Below are 18,664 nucleotides of genomic sequence, written 5' to 3' on the forward strand. Positions count from 1 at the left end.
CATTAAGCTTTTTCTGGTAAGGTCTGGAGTATGGACAAGTAAGCGAAAATGGATCAAGCATAATTACAAGTTGCTTGTCCAAATATATAAATAAATGAACTTGCAGGCAATAAACGTTACAGCAGCATGTGATGCGCATTTAGACACATTGGGGAACAGGTCTGAAAAGCCAACACGGTTTTTCCCCATATGTTTCACTTGAACAATACGACACTGTGTGACACTGAAGTTTACTTGATCCAGACAATGTGGTAGTTTAGGTGTTGTCACTTCCTGGTTTATTTTGTAGTATTCTCCTTCCCTTGTGTGTCTTGTGTTTTTACTTCCTGTCTTTGTTTTCCCTCCAGTTTTGATTGTTAGTCCTCCCTTGATTGTTTGCACCTGTGTCTCGTTGTCTCACCTCCCCTAGAGATTTAGTCTGGGTCTCTTCTTTGTTCAGTGTTGGATCATCGTTGTTACACATGGTGGTGTTCTGGTGGAGTGATTACTGCCTGGAGTTGTTGTTCTTGACGTGTGTGTGTGTGTGTGTGTGTGTGTGTGTGTGTGTGTGTGTGTGTGTGTGTGTGTGTGTGTGTGTGTGTGTGTGTGTGTGTGTGTGTGTGTGTTTGTTTATATGGTATAGATGGACAATGCACCTGACTACTTACCTGGGCCCATGGACCTAAGGGTAATAGGCGGACTATGCCATAGTCCCCATAATTCCGAAAGTGTAAATGCATTCGTTAGTGTCTAAATAACATATTTTCTTTTTCTTTGAAAGTCCTTATTTACCACTTGACCTGATTTTGAGTGTATTCCAGTGTATAGAACAGCGCACCCTACAGATGGTGGCTATATTGCACTTTCATACACATTTTCGATACACACGAGCGAATTTGGCGGGCTTCCTTGTGATTGGCTGGCATGCATGTGGGCGGTACCCATAGGCAGTCAACTCCAAGGTCCACGCAGACGTCCGCGCTTTAAAAATTAAAGGTGGAAAGCAGCAGCAGCAAGGCCCAATGGATGTACCAGAGGATTAAACACATGCAGGTAAGCAGTATATAGCTGCTTTGTAAATATAGTGTTTAGTTTTTGCAAGTAACGGTAACTTATAAGTAATGTGTTTTTGATGTTAAATGCAATTTCATGCCTATTTAGACGAAAATAAAGTCCGATATGAGAGCTAGTTGCAGTAGCTTCAGTTTAGCCTGCACAGTGTGAGGCAGCTAATTAGCAACTCATGTTTGCTTTTCAGAAAAGAGAAGCAAGGTGAGACATGTAGGTATACTTTTTTATATTTAAGGGCAGTGTCAAGCAGAACAGTTGTTAGTTTTCTTTGCACATGGTAGCTGAGCTACGTTTGGGCCCTGCTCTTTAAGCGTTAGGCTACATAGGGAATGCTAATGCCTTCACTCTTTGCTAGTGGACAGGTGGAGAAGAGGACAGAAGCAACTAATTAAAAACCAACTATTTTGCATTGAAAAGGAAAAAAAAACAAGCAAGGGAATATTTGATATATCACAGTTGGTTTGTTTGCTTGTGGTAAGCTAGCTAGGCCAAGCCAACCTGTGGCTATGCGCTCGTTAAGCCTCACGTTAATCGTGCATGTCTGTACTGCGTTCCTGCAGAGATTACAGATGGGGGACAGGAGGACCTATAAAGTTAGCTAGTAGCTCAGGTTTGCCTTTTGGAAAAAACGAAGGAAGATGATGTATTATACTGTAACGGTGCTGTTGGGATAACACATTTGGTTTCCCTGGCCTGTACTAAGTTAACTACTGGTGGTTTATCTAAATTAACTCCCATGGAGTTATGTCTGTATTTTGCACGTTTCACTCCCCATGGCTCTTACATGGCTGTGTCCACCTCTGGACTAATCTTTTTGTTGTTTTGTAGATGAAATCGATTTTTGTAGTGACATCAATTTTATGTGCCTCCTGGATATTCAGTTTTGCGTGGGATGCTGTCAGTGACACAGGAAGGTTGGGAGAGATAGCGTCGTTATGAGTGAGTAACTTTCATGCATTCATAAACGTGACACAGAGGGTGTAGGTCTGCTAGCGTCCATAAAAATGAAAGACGACATTAAATGGTATTCAGATAACCAGCCGATCAATGATGATCAATGTACAAAACGTGAGGGAAAAAAACAACGGGTACTTGGCGTAGTGTCTAGAGTGTATTAGTCAATGTTATTTCAGTAAACAGCATTTACTGTTAATGTGATCTTTAAGTTTCATTTAGTTAATGTTAGTTAGCAGTGGAGAGGAGCAGGTCTGAATTGTGAGCACGGTTTCTATAGCAACCAGCACGCCAGAGTCCGCTAACTGAGCCCTCTGTGAATGTCATGGTTTAGACTATTTTCCAAAGATCAGGCTATGATTGTTGGTTGAATCGGTTGGTTGATTTTTAAAAAAATTTTTTTTAGACTGAACAAGTTGAGGTGGGTCTCACTGCCGTGTTGTTTTACATCGTTATATCTGGCTTAGCTCTTTGACTAGTTAGTTACTTGTTGTTAGTTTATAAATTTATTATTTATAATAATAAAACAGGGAAAAACTAATCGGATGTCAGAAACACCACAGTAATAACATCCCAAGCCCTGGTTCTTGTTAATGTAATAATTTCAATTTGTAAAATCAAAATCAAAATTTAAAGGGCCTTGAAACCAGAAACACAATGTGACTCCCATTACTGTCACATCATACAATATATAATCAATTAATGCTACTAACATGCTTATATTGTTATTAGTGGTAAATTATCATTGAAGTAGGCTAAAGTGGTAGATGAAGTGAGTGTGAGAAGGAAGAGGAGATGCAGAGACTGAGAATGATGTTACAGAGAATCAGACAGATTAAGTATGCATCTAAAAATGTCTCCTGAATAAAACCCACGGCTGCTAGCGGACCTCAGTTAAAATCTTTTCCTGGCTATGGACCTGTCTGTGTGTTTCTCTTGGACGGTAAGCATGGGTCATGAAGCCTACAAGAGTTTCGGTGGAGTTGGTTTAAGTTACTTGGAGAGTTGTTGTGGTTAATTTGGTAAATTGTCAGAAAACATGTAACGTTAAAGCAGAGGGAGGCAGGATGCCGTTCATCTGAATGTGGTCCAGCACAGCTCAACATGACTGCAAATGTTATCCCCTTCCTGTTAATATCTACATCATATGCAGACTCCCACCAGCGTATCTCTCTGGTATATAGGTGTTGCTACACTTTTGGGGAGTGAAACGTGCAAAATACAGACATATTCCTTTCAATGTGTTCTTGAAATGTAAACCTGTTTGCCTACCGTTTTGCAAACTTTTATTAGGAGGGGAGGGAGGGCCATATTGCTCCTTTTGCATATGTAATGAGTTAATTGTTGTTGATAAAACATTAATTTGTAAAGCAGTGTTAAATAAAATGTCAGTGGTGCAATATCTGACAACCAGATGTTGCACGTATGTTACAGGTTTTCACAGCTATAGACTTTTGTTTTCATGCTTGTCCTAAAAATTAACATAATAATCCTGACAATCATCTTTGGTAATTCTGGCTTTTGACACCTGCTAGTGAAACATGCAAAGGCGAAGACGCATTAATCCAAAGGAAGATGCAAAATTTTATGTTACTACTGAAAGGGACAAAGTGGGACTTGACATCAAGTACATCAATTCCTTCAAAGGTAAGTCAAATCTTCTGATTGTTAAATCATAATTCAACTTTAAAATATGTCTTTTGTCACTTATTTGTTATTTGTGTATGAACTAGGTCGTGGCATCTTCACCTCTGTTCAATTTGAAAAAGGAGACTTTCTGTTGGAATATAGAGGCGAACTAATAAGCAAGCAAGAATGTGAGAGGAGACAAAGACTTTACCATGACCACCTTAAGGTGTTCATGTTCGAGTTCCATTTTAATGGAAAACTGTGGTGGTGCGTATTATATGTCAATACATAGTCTAATCATAATTAAATGACATGTTGCTTTTGGTTTGCTGAACATATTCTAATTTACACTACCTAAGTATATAAATTGACTGGTTTGAAATTAAGTGTTACTTGTGTTTTTGTAGTGTTGATGCAGCAAAAGAGGATGGGTCACTTGGAAGACTTGTAAATGACGACCACATAAACCCTAATGCCAAGATGAAGTACTTCACTGTGCAAGGGAAGCCCCATCTGTGTTTGTTTGCAGTACGAGACATAAGTCCAGGAGAGGAGATAACATATAATTATGGTGACTCAGACTGGCCGTGGAGATGCAAGGTGGTCAAAATTTTACGTTGTGAGACTGATGGACCACCCACATCAGAGCCTTATACGAGCACTCAAAAGGTGTCTGCAGGTGCATCAAGTGGCCTGCTCACAAGCTTTGATAAGGTAAGTGATATGTGTTGTTTGATTTTGTATAAAAGGTTTGAAGCTACCTGTGGACAGTTGGTGTTGGCAAATTGAACTTTTCCTTCTTAAATTTAATCTTCAGTCGATTGACAATTCGCTAGTAGTTTGTTCCTAGTAAAACTTCAGTCAGGTCCATAGTTCCAATTTTCTTTTCTATATGCCTACATGAGGGTCAAGAAGTGATTTCATCTTAGTTAAACTATATGTTTACATCTAATCTGTTTCTCTAATTTCCTAGTTTTCCACTGGTACATTTTTTCTGTTATAATAACCATGAAAGGGTTTGATGATTTTAAGGTGAAGAAAATGTACAGTGTTCTGATTTTTGATGAACACAACTAAACTGCCACATACACATAACAGAGATACAGTGTGTATAGCGGTTTGTATATTTACATCTGGTGGATGGAGACCCTGTTAATTATCCTGTGCTATTATAAGCCATTGACTGGTTCAACCCTTTGGTAATGAGGCTAGCCACAAATTACCTTTCTACAATCCACAATTTGGTATGGTATGTCTTCATAAAAAATAGAATTTCTGATAGATGGGGACCCAGTCTCTTGTAGTAATATGGAATGCAAGACAAAATCTTATTTAAAATGAATCATAGCAAATCTAAGAACTACAAAGGCATGAAGTCTCAGACAAAAAGCTTACAGTCACCACTTCCAGGTGGAGTGCCATCATTCTAGCAAGTGAGTTGACTGTAGATAAACGATGAATTAATCAAATGCTGAATTCATCAGTCAACATAACTTAGAAGATTTTACTGTTCATGGTCTACAGACTGTAGTCATTAGGCCTGTCAAGTGACTAAAGAACAGTTTCAGAGTGGAAAGTTTTCAAACAAAACACAACCATGATACCTTTAGCATAATGTTACATGGGGAACATCCTGTCTTTAAGATATTTATGATACTATCTTTTGTTTTTCCTTTTTGCAGGATCTTGATGAGGTAATTCCTCTGCAAGATTCAGAGCCACAAATCCCCATCAACAACCGAAGATATTGAAGAGGTATATCTTCATAAAAGACAGAATTTCAGGAATATTTTGCATTGATTATCTATATCTCAGAGAATTATCCAGTGAGATTCAAAGCAAAGTTATCCTCTCATGCTTTTTGTCAACAGTAGGATGGTTTCTTCTATTCAAACCTCAAATGTCCTCTGTAGTGGTGCATTCCCAGTACCTGTCCATTCATTGTGCCTTTCCTCTGTGCCTTATCTGCTACAGATGACGGCTGAGAGCAACCGGATTCAGACGGCTGCGAGCGACCTGAATCAGTCAAGTCCAGTGCTTGGTCCACCCAACAGGGTTGGAAAGGTAAATTAGATCCAATGTGCTGCTTAATGATGTTACTTGTTGCAAAACGTTAAATCTACCAACATGTTTCATTGGTACTGTGTGTGTGTCTGCAGTCACCTGAGTGTGATATGGTTTATATGGACAATGGTATGTAAGGACATTCTCATAACATGCTTTTCAAAGTGTACGTCAGTATAATATCTGAGTGTATGTGTGTAAAAGAAGTGATCCACCCAAATATGACTTGGGAGGGCCCTATAGTTTATAGGGTCCTGTCTCCAGGTGGGGTTAGGCTAACCCAACCATGATACCTTTAACATAATGTTACATGGGGAACATCCTGTCTTTAAGATATTTATGATACTATCTTTTGTTTTTCCTTTTTGCAGGATCTCGATGAGGTAATTCCTCTGCAAGATTCAGGGCCACAAATCCCCATCAACAACCGAAGATATTGAAGAGGTATATCTTCATAAAAGACAGAATTTCAGGAATATTTTGCATTGATTATCTATATCTCAGAGAATTATCCAGTGAGATTCAAAGCAAAGTTATCCTCTCATGCTTTTTGTCAACAGTAGGATGGTTTCTTCTATTCAAACCTCAAATGTCCTCTGTAGTGGTGCATTCCCAGTACCTGTCCATTCATTGTGCCTTTCCTCTGTGCCTTATCTGCTACAGATGACGGCTGAGAGCAACCGGATTCAGACGGCTGCGAGCGACCTGAATCAGTCAAGTCCAGTGCTTGGTCCACCCAACAGGGTTGGAAAGGTAAATTAGATCCAATGTGCTGCTTAATGATGTTACTTGTTGCAAAACGTTAAATCTACCAACATGTTTCATTGGTACTGTGTGTGTGTCTGCAGTCACCTGAGTGTGATATGGTTTATATGGACAATGGTATGTAAGGACATTCTCATAACATGCTTTTCAAAGTGTACGTCAGTATAATATCTGAGTGTATGTGTGTAAAAGAAGTGATCCACCCAAATATGACTTGGGAGGGCCCTATAGTTTATAGGGTCCTGTCTCCAGGTGGGGTTAGGCTAACCCAACCATGATACCTTTAACATAATGTTACATGGGGAACATCCTGTCTTTAAGATATTTATGATACTATCTTTTGTTTTTCCTTTTTGCAGGATCTCGATGAGGTAATTCCTCTGCAAGATTCAGGAGCCACAAATCCCCATCAACAACCGAAGATATTGAAGAGGTATATCTTCATAAAAGACAGAATTTCAGGAATATTTTGCATTGATTATCTATATCTCAGAGAATTATCCAGTGAGATTCAAAGCAAAGTTATCCTCTCATGCTTTTTGTCAACAGTAGGATGGTTTCTTCTATTCAAACCTCAAATGTCCTCTGTAGTGGTGCATTCCCAGTACCTGTCCATTCATTGTGCCTTTCCTCTGTGCCTTATCTGCTACAGATGACGGCTGAGAGCAACCGGATTCAGACGGCTGCGAGCGACCTGAATCAGTCAAGTCCAGTGCTTGGTCCACCCAACAGGGTTGGAAAGGTAAATTAGATCCAATGTGCTGCTTAATGATGTTACTTGTTGCAAAACGTTAAATCTACCAACATGTTTCATTGGTACTGTGTGTGTGTCTGCAGTCACCTGAGTGTGATATGGTTTATATGGACAATGGTATGTAAGGACATTCTCATAACATGCTTTTCAAAGTGTACGTCAGTATAATATCTGAGTGTATGTGTAAAAGAAGTGATCCACCCAAATATGACTTGGGAGGGCCCTATAGTTTATAGGGTCCTGTCTCCAGGTGGGGTTAGGCTAACCCAACCATGATACCTTTAACATAATGTTACATGGGGAACATCCTGTCTTTAAGATATTTATGATACTATCTTTTGTTTTTCCTTTTTGCAGGATCTCGATGAGGTAATTCCTCTGCAAGATTCAGGGCCACAAATCCCCATCAACAACCGAAGATATTGAAGAGGTATATCTTCATAAAAGACAGAATTTCAGGAATATTTTGCATTGATTATCTATATCTCAGAGAATTATCCAGTGAGATTCAAAGCAAAGTTATCCTCTCATGCTTTTTGTCAACAGTAGGATGGTTTCTTCTATTCAAACCTCAAATGTCCTCTGTAGTGGTGCATTCCCAGTACCTGTCCATTCATTGTGCCTTTCCTCTGTGCCTTATCTGCTACAGATGACGGCTGAGAGCAACCGGATTCAGACGGCTGCGAGCGACCTGAATCAGTCAAGTCCAGTGCTTGGTCCACCCAACAGGGTTGGAAAGGTAAATTAGATCCAATGTGCTGCTTAATGATGTTACTTGTTGCAAAACGTTAAATCTACCAACATGTTTCATTGGTACTGTGTGTGTGTCTGCAGTCACCTGAGTGTGATATGGTTTATATGGACAATGGTATGTAAGGACATTCTCATAACACGCTTTTCAAAGTGTACGTCAGTATAATATCTGAGTGTATGTGTGTAAAAGAAGTGATCCACCCAAATATGACTTGGGAGGGCCCTATAGTTTATAGGGTCCTGTCTCCAGGTGGGGTTAGGCTAACCCAACCATGATACCTTTAACATAATGTTACATGGGGAACATCCTGTCTTTAAGATATTTATGATACTATCTTTTGTTTTTTTCTTTTTGCAGGATCTCGATGAGGTAATTCCTCTGCAAGATTCAGGGGCCACAAATCCCCATCAACAACCGAAGATATTGAAGAGGTATATCTTCATAAAAGACAGAATTTCAGGAATATTTTGCATTGATTATCTATATCTTAGAGAATTATCCAGTGAGATTTAAAGCAAAGTTATCCTCTCATGCTTTTTGTCAACAGTAGGATGGTTTCTTCTATTCAAACCTCAAATGTCCTCTGTAGTGGTGCATTCCCAGTACCTGTCCATTCATTGTGCCTTTCCTCTGTGCCTTATCTGCTACAGATGACGGCTGAGAGCAACCGGATTCAGACGGCTGCGAGCGACCTGAATCAGTCAAGTCCAGTGCTTGGTCCACCCAACAGGGTTGGAAAGGTAAATTAGATCCAATGTGCTGCTTAATGATGTTACTTGTTGCAAAACGTTAAATCTACCAACATGTTTCATTGGTACTGTGTGTGTGTCTGCAGTCACCTGAGTGTGATATGGTTTATATGGACAATGGTATGTAAGGACATTCTCATAACACGCTTTTCAAAGTGTACGTCAGTATAATATCTGAGTGTATGTGTGTAAAAGAAGTGATCCACCCAAATATGACTTGGGAGGGCCCTATAGTTTATAGGGTCCTGTCTCCAGGTGGGGTTAGGCTAACCCAACCATGATACCTTTAACATAATGTTACATGGGGAACATCCTGTCTTTAAGATATTTATGATACTATCTTTTGTTTTTCCTTTTTGCAGGATCTCGATGAGGTAATTCCTCTGCAAGATTCAGGAGCCACAAATCCCCATCAACAACCGAAGATATTGAAGAGGTATATCTTCATAAAAGACAGAATTTCAGGAATATTTTGCATTGATTATCTATATCTCAGAGAATTATCCAGTGAGATTCAAAGCAAAGTTATCCTCTCATGCTTTTTGTCAACAGTAGGATGGTTTCTTCTATTCAAACCTCAAATGTCCTCTGTAGTGGTGCATTCCCAGTACCTGTCCATTCATTGTGCCTTTCCTCTGTGCCTTATCTGCTACAGATGACGGCTGAGAGCAACCGGATTCAGACGGCTGCGAGCGACCTGAATCAGTCAAGTCCAGTGCTTGGTCCACCCAACAGGGTTGGAAAGGTAAATTAGATCCAATGTGCTGCTTAATGATGTTACTTGTTGCAAAACGTTAAATCTACCAACATGTTTCATTGGTACTGTGTGTGTGTCTGCAGTCACCTGAGTGTGATATGGTTTATATGGACAATGGTATGTAAGGACATTCTCATAACACGCTTTTGAGTTTAATTTAGAATAATATCTGAGTGTATATGTGTGTCAAGCAGTGAACAATAAAAACATGATCTCCAGGTAAAGTAGTGAGCGACATCACTTTAGTTTTTAAGAATAGTTTTATTTATTTCTGTAGCTTAATTTTACATGTTTGAGTTGTTTAATTACATTTTACAGGTTAAAAACCAGAATTTATTGTGCCAGTAAAATATTGTGTATTTACTGGCTAGCTGGTTCTGGCTTTGTTTCTCTGGCTACAAGAAGTGTAGGTATAGGAGTTGAACAGTGAAGGCATTCTACTTTGTTTGGTCTGGCACTGACATTGATGTATGGGATAGCCATGTTTTAAATACTCAGAACAATGACAACTCAAGTGGTTCAGGCTTTTATCGTCTTTGTTTTACACGTGTAGGTCTAAAAATATAGATGTTTTAGTCTTTTTTGGATTTTTTTTAGACAAACGATAAATTAAAACAATGAATCAGGCTTGAAAAAAAATCTTCAATTTTTTTTTTCACCCAGCCCCACCCCTGTAATCTAAACCACTTATTTGGAAATGAAAATTCCGCAAAATAAGTTTTATTTGCACACTATTGGATTGCATTGTTGAACTTTTTTCCAGGTTTTATGTTGACCTGCTGCACGTAGCTTAGATATGCATGTGCATTGTCGCTGTTTAAAATGATATGCCATTAATTATTGCAGCACTTTGCAAAGTACTATAGGTGTGCATGCTTAAGTACAGCATAGTATCTTCAATCCTGACTCAACATCTAAAAGAAAGCCAACAAATAGACACTGAACACTGCGGTAATTTTTAACCTGTCTGCTCTTGTTTTCTATTGTAGATGACCACTGAGAATAACCAGAATCGGTTTCCCAGTCCAAGTCAAATGGATCCAGTTGTCAACAGTGGAAAGGTACATTGAATGTCACGTTGATATTGAATTTAAATGGATTTGTATTTAGGACTCACTCAGTGAGCAGCAAGATATTTCACATTTACATGTTGATATCTTGGTAACGCTTTAGATTACAATCTGCAACATGCAGCGTAATGTACGGTTACGGTGTCATCTTTTGTACTAACGGTGTACCAGTACAGTATGTACCAATACATATATGTAGGTACTGGGAACAAGATATGAAGTTATGAAATAAGGGAGTAACGATTTGGGATCTTACAAAGAACTTATACTGAAGTTATTTTGTAACTACTGGGTACCTATTCTGTTATTACAGGGTTTGTATATGCAGTGATAGTTCTCCCCTTGTTACATTTAGTTACAGAGTAACTACAGCGTAATAAAGCTAACCCGCTCACAGGTACGATGAGTGGCAGGGCTGGGACTTAAACCAGGGTCTCCCACATAAAAGAGCTGAGCTCTATCCTTGAACCATCAAATCAGGTAGAGATTTTGAACATGTACATAACCCAGACTATATGGCCATAATAACCACCAAATCTGCACACCAAACAACAATGGTGACTGGCAGATAAAACATTTTACTGGGTGATAATTAGCGGGTTTTTTTAAGTTTGTCTGTTTGTTGGTAATAAAGTCATTTTGAAATAAAATCACATCAGATTTATTAAGTGATGCAGAAGTCAGCACTCAATCTACCCTGAAACGTCCAACCAGATTTTTGCTTAGTTTTATGGTCATACTGTACCCTGTAATTAAGTTATTATTTAACTTCTGGGTACCTACTCTATTACTATTACTATAGGGTACAGTATGATCATAAAACTGAGCAAAAATCTGACTGAGTGACTGCGTCACTTAATAAATTTGATGTGATTTTATTTCAAAATTACCTTAATATCAAATTCTACATTTTTGAATTCATTAACAAGCACTGCAAAAAAAATGCACCATTGTCCTTTTGGTGCACAGGTCTACTGATCCAGGAATTAGTTTGGTGGTTATTGTGGCCATATAGTTTCTGTTATATACATGTTCAAAATCTATGTCTGAATTAAAGGCTCAAGGATAGAGCTCAGCTGTTTTATGCGCGGGGAGACCTAGGTTCAAGTCCAGCCCTGCCACTCATCATCCTGTGAGCAGGTTAGCTTTATTACCCTGTAGTTACCCTGTAACTTAATCTAACAAGGGTAGAACTACCATGCATGTACTGTAAATTGCCTTCCTCCCAAACATTGCTCAGTGGGTCATACAAACCCTGTAATAACAGAATAGGTACCCAGTAGTCAAGAACATCTACAGTGTAAGTTCTTTGTGAGATCTCAAATTGTTACCCCCTTATTCCATAACTGGGAAACACATCTTGTTTCCCAGTACCTACATATATGTATTGGTACATACTGTACTGGTACACAAATGATTGTTAGTACAAAAGATGACACCATAACTCCGGTGTAATTAAGCAGTACATTGCAGGCTGTAATCTAAAGCATTACCGATATCTTTTGTCTGGACCAAATAAATGTTACAATAAAATTTTGTCAACAGTGTAAAAACATCGCCTGGTGTGCGCAACAGTATCCTCCTTGGACAAGTGTGTTCAATGTGTGGGACCTGTATCCTCCTTCAAGTGGCTTGGCTATGAATGCAGAGGTGAGATATATTTAGTGAATTGGTACAGAGTGTGTTAAATGACAGTAGGTAGATATATATGCTGTATGATTACACTCTATAAAAAACACCTATGAAAAATTATCCTTGGTACACAGCATAGGCTATTATACCAGCTACAGTGGTGTGAAAGTGTTTGCCCCCTTCCTGATTTCTTATTTTTTTGCATGTTTGTCACTTAAATGTTTCAGATCATCAAACAAATTTAAATATTAGTCAAAGATAACACAAGTAAACACAAAATGCAGATTTTAAATGAAGGTTGTTATTATTAAGGGAAAAAATCCAAACCTACATGGCCCTGTGTGAAAAAGTGATTGCCCCCTAAACCTAATAACTGGTTGGGCCACCCTTAGCAGCAACAACTGCAATCAAGCGTTTGCGATAACTTGCAATGAGTCTTTTACAGCGCTGTGGAGGAATTTTGGCCCACTCATCTTTGCAGAATTGTTGTAATTCAGCCACATTGGAGAGTTTTCGAGCATGAACTGCCTTTTTAACGTTATGCCACAGCATCTCAATAGGATTCAGGTCAGGACATTGACTAGGCCACTCCAAAGTCTTCATTTTGTTCTTCTTCAGCTATTCAGAGGTGGACTAGCTGGTGTGTTTTGGATCATTGTCCTGCTGCAGAACCCAAGTTCGCTTCAGCTTGAGGTCACGAACAGATGGCCGGACATTCCCCTTCAGGAGTTTTTGGTAGACTGCAGAATTCATGGTTCCATTAATCACAGCAAGTCTTCCAGGTCCTGAAGCAGCAAAACAGCCCCAGACCATCACACTACCACCACCATATTTTACTGTTGGTATGATGTTCTTTTTCTGAAATGCGATGTTACTTTTATGCCAGATGTAACGGGACACACACCTTCCAGAAGGTTCAATGTTTGTCTCGTCAGTCCACAGAGTATTTTCTCAAGAGTCTTGGGGATAATCAGGAATTTTTCTGGCATGTTCTTTTTGCTCAGCAGTGGTTTTCGTCTTGGAGCTCTGCCATGCAGGCCATTTTTGCCCAGTCTTTCTTATGGTGGAGTCATGAACACTGACCTTAACTGAGGCAAGTGAGGCCTGCAGTTGTTTGGATGTTGTTGTGGGGTCATTTGTGACTTCTTGATGAGTCGTCGCTGCGCTCTTGGGGTAATTTTGGTCGGCCGGCCACTCCTGGGAAGGTTCGCCACTGTTCCATGTTTTCGCCATTTGTGGATAATGGCTCTTACTGTGGTTCGCTGGAGTCCCAAAGCTTTAGAAATGGCTTTATAACCTTTTTCCAGACTGACGGATCTCACTTTCTTTCTTATTTGTTCCTGAATTTCTTTGAATCTCGGCATGATGTCTAGCTTTTGAAGATCTTTTGGTCTACTTCACCTTATCAGGCAGGTCCTATTTAAGTGATTTCTTGATTGAGAACAGGTGTGGCAGTAATCAGGCCTGGGTGTGGCTAGAGAAATTGAACTCAGGTGTGATAAACCACAGTTAAGTTATGTTTTAACAGGTGGGGCAATTACTTTTTCAAACAGGGCCATGTAGGTTTGGATTTTGTTTTTCCTTAATAATAACAACCTTTATTTAAAAACTGCATTTTGTGTTTACTTGTGTTATCTTTGACTAACATTTAAATTTGTTTGATGATCCGAAACGTTTAAGTGTGACAAACATGCAAAAAATAAGAAATCAGGAAGGGGCAAACACTTTTTCACACCACTGTATTTTGTTGAGTTTTCCGATGAGTAAAATAGTTTCATGATGAAATTGAACACTGCTACCTCGCTTTGTCAGCGGGAGATGGATTGCACAGTGTGGCATATTGTTCAGATTACTTAAAGATGTTACATTTTGCCTCATTGGCAGTGACAAGATCTGTGAGGGTGTCATGCATGAGGTTTTCCTGAGTCCAGCTTTCTATTCCACTTGGATTTGCAAACATGCACATCAATTAAGTATCTCTTAAACAGTGTGTTGCTTTTTTATGTATTCCAGATCACTGCAGTGCTATTACAGGAGAACAATTTAAATAGACCCACAGTGTTAAAATAAATATACTCAAAATATGTTACAGTTTGTTCGGGGTCTGGCATAAATCCTGCCTCAGACGTATTACAAATTTCCAAGATCCTTCACAGGTGAGTATCCACTTAAGGTTTGTTGAACTCTTAAACTGTCCCACACCACATAAAATAATTTGCTTTCTCATCATTTCAGGAGGAACAGTTTTCTAAATGTTCCAGGGATGAACTGCTGTCAGATAAGGATGATGTACCAGATTCAGAACTGGATCAAATATCAGATGACGACGAGAACATGTCCGACAAGGACTACATACCAGACTCGGAGTCACAAAATGATGATGCTGATGATGATGATACAGATGCAAGCATCCCCTTTATGCCTAGTCAGTCGAAAGCTAAACAGGTTCAAGTAAATCCAGTACTACCTGATGTTGGAACATCTTATGGGTCAGACACAAGCATCCCAGTTGTGCCCAGCACATCAAAATGTTGGCCACCTCTTGAAGATCCTAATGCTGCTGAAACATCTGTTTCAGTAAATTCTATCAAAGACTCAAAGGAAAAGCCAGAGGATGAAGCTAAGCTTCATGAACAAAAATCAACACATCTGACTATGAGTAAAGAAAATTACTGTTATGTTTGTGGTAAGCCACAAAGCAAAATTTCCGCCACTTGAAAACACACAAGACACATGCTGAAATTGTACATGCATTTTCTCTCCCTGAGCATTCAAAAGAGCGTAAGATATTATTAGAAAAATGAGGAATAAGGGAAATTTTAAACATAACACAACAGTTTTACAGGGTGGAACAGGACCGTTGAAAGCGAAGAGGAAACCAAAGGGTAAAGCACTGGCAGGAAAGTTTATTCACTGTATGCACTGTCAAGGGATGTACATTCGTAAGGAGCTTTGGAGACATGTCCGCAGATGCCCCTGTAAGCCAGAAAACGAAGATTTGGATAAAGAACCTGGGAGAACCAAAGTACTGGGCATGGCTGTAGCTCACGAAACTGCATTCTGTCAGCAGATCTCAAGTGGAGTGTGGAAGCTCCTTAGTGTCATGAAACAAGATGAGGTTGCCTCAGCTGTGCGAAATGATTTCTCTATTATTCAGTTTGCCCAATCACTCTATAACAAACACGGACAAGACCCTACAAAGTATGAATATATGCGACAGAAGCTCCGTGAAGTGGGGACGTTTGTTGTTATGTCTGCGCACAGAATTCTCAGTACATAACCTAGAGGAGGCTGTTAAACCTGCTAACTTCCAGAGAGTTGTGCAAGCAGTAAAGAAAGTTTCAGGTTTTGACGAAGAAAACACTCATATCTAACACCAAGCCTCGCGCTGAAACTGGGACATACACTACAGAAAATCTCTAACATTATTCATTGTAGGGCCCTCATGGCCGAAGATGAAGAACTGATCAGGTCCACTGAGATATTCAAGAAGTTGCACACCTCCAAGTGGCCTGAGTTGGTGTCTCACCGTGCCCTGAACACACTGAGTGATGCAAAGTACAACAAGCCATCAACATTACCCTTCACTGAAGATGTTCAGATCCTTCATCGGTACCTTGAGAAATCTGTAGAAAGTGCCTTTTGCAACTTGAAGGAGGAGGCCACTGCTCAGAACTATGCTCAACTTGCAAAAGTTACACTTGCACAAATCATTGTGTTCAATCGAAGACGTGCTGGGGAGGTTTCAAAAATGCGCCTCAAAAGTTTTCATGAGAGAGACAACACAAAGCTCCATGAAGATGTTGCCATGGGGTTGTCAAAGACTGAACAGAGGCTCTGCAACTATTTCAGCCGAATTGAAATTATGGGAAAAAGGGGCAGAAAGGTTGCAGTTCTGCTCACACCAAGCATTGTGGATGCTCTGTCACTACTTGCCAGTAAAAGAACTGAATGTGGTATTTGTGCCACAAATGTCTTCCTGTTTGCAAGACCCAGATCAATGAGCCACTACAGAGGACAGGACTGTTTGCGTGTTCATGCAAGCCAGTGTGGAGCAAAGCACCCTGAGCACCTCAGGTCCACACAACTCAGGAAACATGTCGCCACACTCTCACAAGTCCTTAATTTAAAAACAACGAACTTGATCAGGTTGCAGATTTCCTGGGTCACGACATCCGTGTTCACCGTGATTTCTACAGATTGCCAGTTCCCACAACACAACTGGCCAAGATTTCCAAACTGCTTTTGTCAATGGAGAAAGGACATCTTTCCAGCATGCAGGGGAAATCACTGGATGAGATTGAAATTGAAGGTTTGTACAGAAATTAGCACTTGTAGATATTTTCTGAGAGTGTTTATTAGTTTTTTCTGAAGTCAAAGACATCTAGACTTGTCATATATTCGTGGTCACCAACCTTTTCCAATTAAAGATCGCTTTTCATGTCCAAATATGAGCTAAGGACTACTGTTCAGAAATACAAAAAAAAAGCCTACAGTAGGGCTGTACAATAATTTAACATGATGATTTATGGAGTTTCAGTGGAATTGTATTGTGAAAATATTATCATTGTGTAATCATTTTACATTCATGAACAGCTATTAATTATAGGGCTGCAGCTATCAATTATTCCATCGATTAATCGAATAAGGAATACTTTTGCTTTATTAAAGAGCAATAGTAATTATAAAAAGAGAAAATGAACAACAACTTGATTTTCCTTTTTAGAAAAAAATTGTATTGCTTAAATTGCATACAATATTAGCTGTCAAAACTAAACCCATTTAGTGCATTTAAGTGCCATATTACATTCTGGGTTTTAAAGAAAAACATTTCTGAAATGCAAAGACAAATACCTAATGCTATAAAAAAAGTGTATACAGTGGTGTGCAAAAGTGTTTACCCCCTTCCTCCTTTTTTTTTTTTTTTTTTTTTTTTTTTTTGCATGTTTGTCACACTTAAATGTTTCAGATCATCAAACAAATTAAAATATTAGTCAAAGATAACACAAGTAAACACAATATCCATTTTTAAATGAAGGTTGTTATTATTAAGGGAAAACAAAATCCAAACCTACATGGCCCTGTGTGGAAAAGTGATTGCCCCTAAACCTAATAACTGGTTGGGCCACCCTTAGCAGCAACAACTGCAATCAAGCGTTTGCGATAACTTGCAATGAGTCTTTACAGCGCTGTGGAGGAATTTTGGCCCACTCATCTTTGCAGAATTGTTGTAATTCAGCCACATTGGAGGGTTTTCGAGCATGCACTGCCTTGTTAAGGTCATGCCACAGCATCTCAATAGGATTCAGGTCAGGACATTGACTAGGCCACTCCAAAGTCTTCATTTTGTTCTTCTTCAGCCATTCAGAGGTGGACTAGCTGGTGTGTTTTGGATCATTGTCCTGCTGCAGAACCCAAGTTCGCTTCAGCTTGAGGTCACGAACAGATGGCCGGACATTCCCCTTCAGGAGTTTTTGGTAGACTGCAGAATTCATGGTTCCATTTATCACAACAAGTCTTCCGGGTCCTGAAGCAGCAAAACAGCCCCAGACCATCACACTACCACCACCATATTTTACTGTTGGTATGATGTTCTTTTTCTGAAATGCGGTGTTACTTTTACGCCAGATGTAACGGGACACACACCTTCCAAAAAGTTCAACTTTTGTCTCGTCAGTCCACAGAGTATTTTCTCAAGAGTCTTGGGGATCATCAAGATGTTTTCTGGCAAAAATGAGACAAGCCTTAATGTTCTTTTTGCTCAACAGTGGTTTTTGTCTTGGAACTCTGCCATGCAGGCCATTTTTGCCCAGTCTCTTTCTTATGGTGGAGTCATGAACACTGACCTTAACTGAGGCAAGTGAGGTCTGCAGTTCTTTGGATGTTGTTGTGGGGTCTCTGAATGGCTGAAGAAGAACAAAATGAAGACTTTGGAGTGGCCTAGTGTAGATAAGTTGAGCAAACTGTTTGCGAATGTCTATTCAACATCTGTTGCATAATAGCTGAACCTTATATGGATTCAGATGTGAATTTGATACAGCATTCTAGTGAGGCTGACGGACGAAGAAGAAGAACAAAATGAAGACTTTGGAGTGGCCTAGTCAAAGTCCTGACCTGAATCCTATTGAGATGCTGTGGCATGACCTTAAAAAGGCAGTGCATGCTCGAAAACCCTCCAATGTGGCTGAATTACAACAATTCTGCAAAGATGAGTGGGCCAAAATTCCTCCACAGCGCTGTAAAAGACTCATCGCAAGTTATCACAAACGCTTGATTGCAGTTGTTGCTGCTAAGGGTGGCCCAACCAGTTATTAGGTTTAGGGGGCAATCACTTTTTCAAACAGGGCCATGTAGGTTTGGATTTTGTTTTCCCTTAATAATAACAACCCTCACTTAAAAAGTCCATTTTGTGTTTACTTGTGTTATCTTTGACTAATATTTAAATTTGTTTGATGATCTGAAACATTTAAGTGTGACAAACATGCA

At 39.5% G+C, this 18,664-nt stretch overlaps 1 protein-coding gene and 4 long non-coding RNA genes across 5 annotated transcripts; all 5 read left to right on the top strand.

The window, feature by feature from the left end:
* Positions 1-5,359: 5,359 nt before the first annotated feature.
* Positions 5,360-6,104, top strand: LOC122888606. The gene is made up of 3 exons (XR_006380738.1): positions 5,360-5,388; positions 5,608-5,697; positions 6,069-6,104. It is a non-coding gene; the product is annotated as an uncharacterized LOC122888606 (long non-coding RNA).
* An 8-nt stretch (positions 6,105-6,112) lies between these two features.
* On the top strand, positions 6,113-6,859 carry LOC122888616. The gene is made up of 3 exons (XR_006380740.1): positions 6,113-6,141; positions 6,361-6,450; positions 6,822-6,859. It is a non-coding gene; the product is annotated as an uncharacterized LOC122888616 (long non-coding RNA).
* Positions 6,860-6,866: 7 nt separating this feature from the next.
* On the top strand, positions 6,867-7,609 carry LOC122888610. The gene is made up of 3 exons (XR_006380739.1): positions 6,867-6,895; positions 7,115-7,204; positions 7,574-7,609. It is a non-coding gene; the product is annotated as an uncharacterized LOC122888610 (long non-coding RNA).
* A 763-nt stretch (positions 7,610-8,372) lies between these two features.
* Positions 8,373-9,119, top strand: LOC122888621. Its single transcript, XR_006380743.1, has 3 exons — positions 8,373-8,401; positions 8,621-8,710; positions 9,082-9,119. It is a non-coding gene; the product is annotated as an uncharacterized LOC122888621 (long non-coding RNA).
* A 13-nt stretch (positions 9,120-9,132) lies between these two features.
* On the top strand, positions 9,133-14,896 carry LOC122888168. The gene is made up of 5 exons (XM_044222233.1): positions 9,133-9,155; positions 9,375-9,464; positions 10,466-10,537; positions 12,092-12,196; positions 14,414-14,896. Exons 2-5 carry the CDS (start codon positions 9,375-9,377, stop codon positions 14,894-14,896), a joined length of 750 nt encoding a protein of 249 aa, XP_044078168.1. The 5' UTR covers positions 9,133-9,155.
* The last annotated feature ends 3,768 nt before the right edge of the window (positions 14,897-18,664 follow it).

This window comes from Siniperca chuatsi, linkage group LG2, assembly GCF_020085105.1.
Source record: "Siniperca chuatsi isolate FFG_IHB_CAS linkage group LG2, ASM2008510v1, whole genome shotgun sequence".
Classification (NCBI taxonomy): domain Eukaryota; kingdom Metazoa; phylum Chordata; class Actinopteri; order Centrarchiformes; family Sinipercidae; genus Siniperca; species Siniperca chuatsi.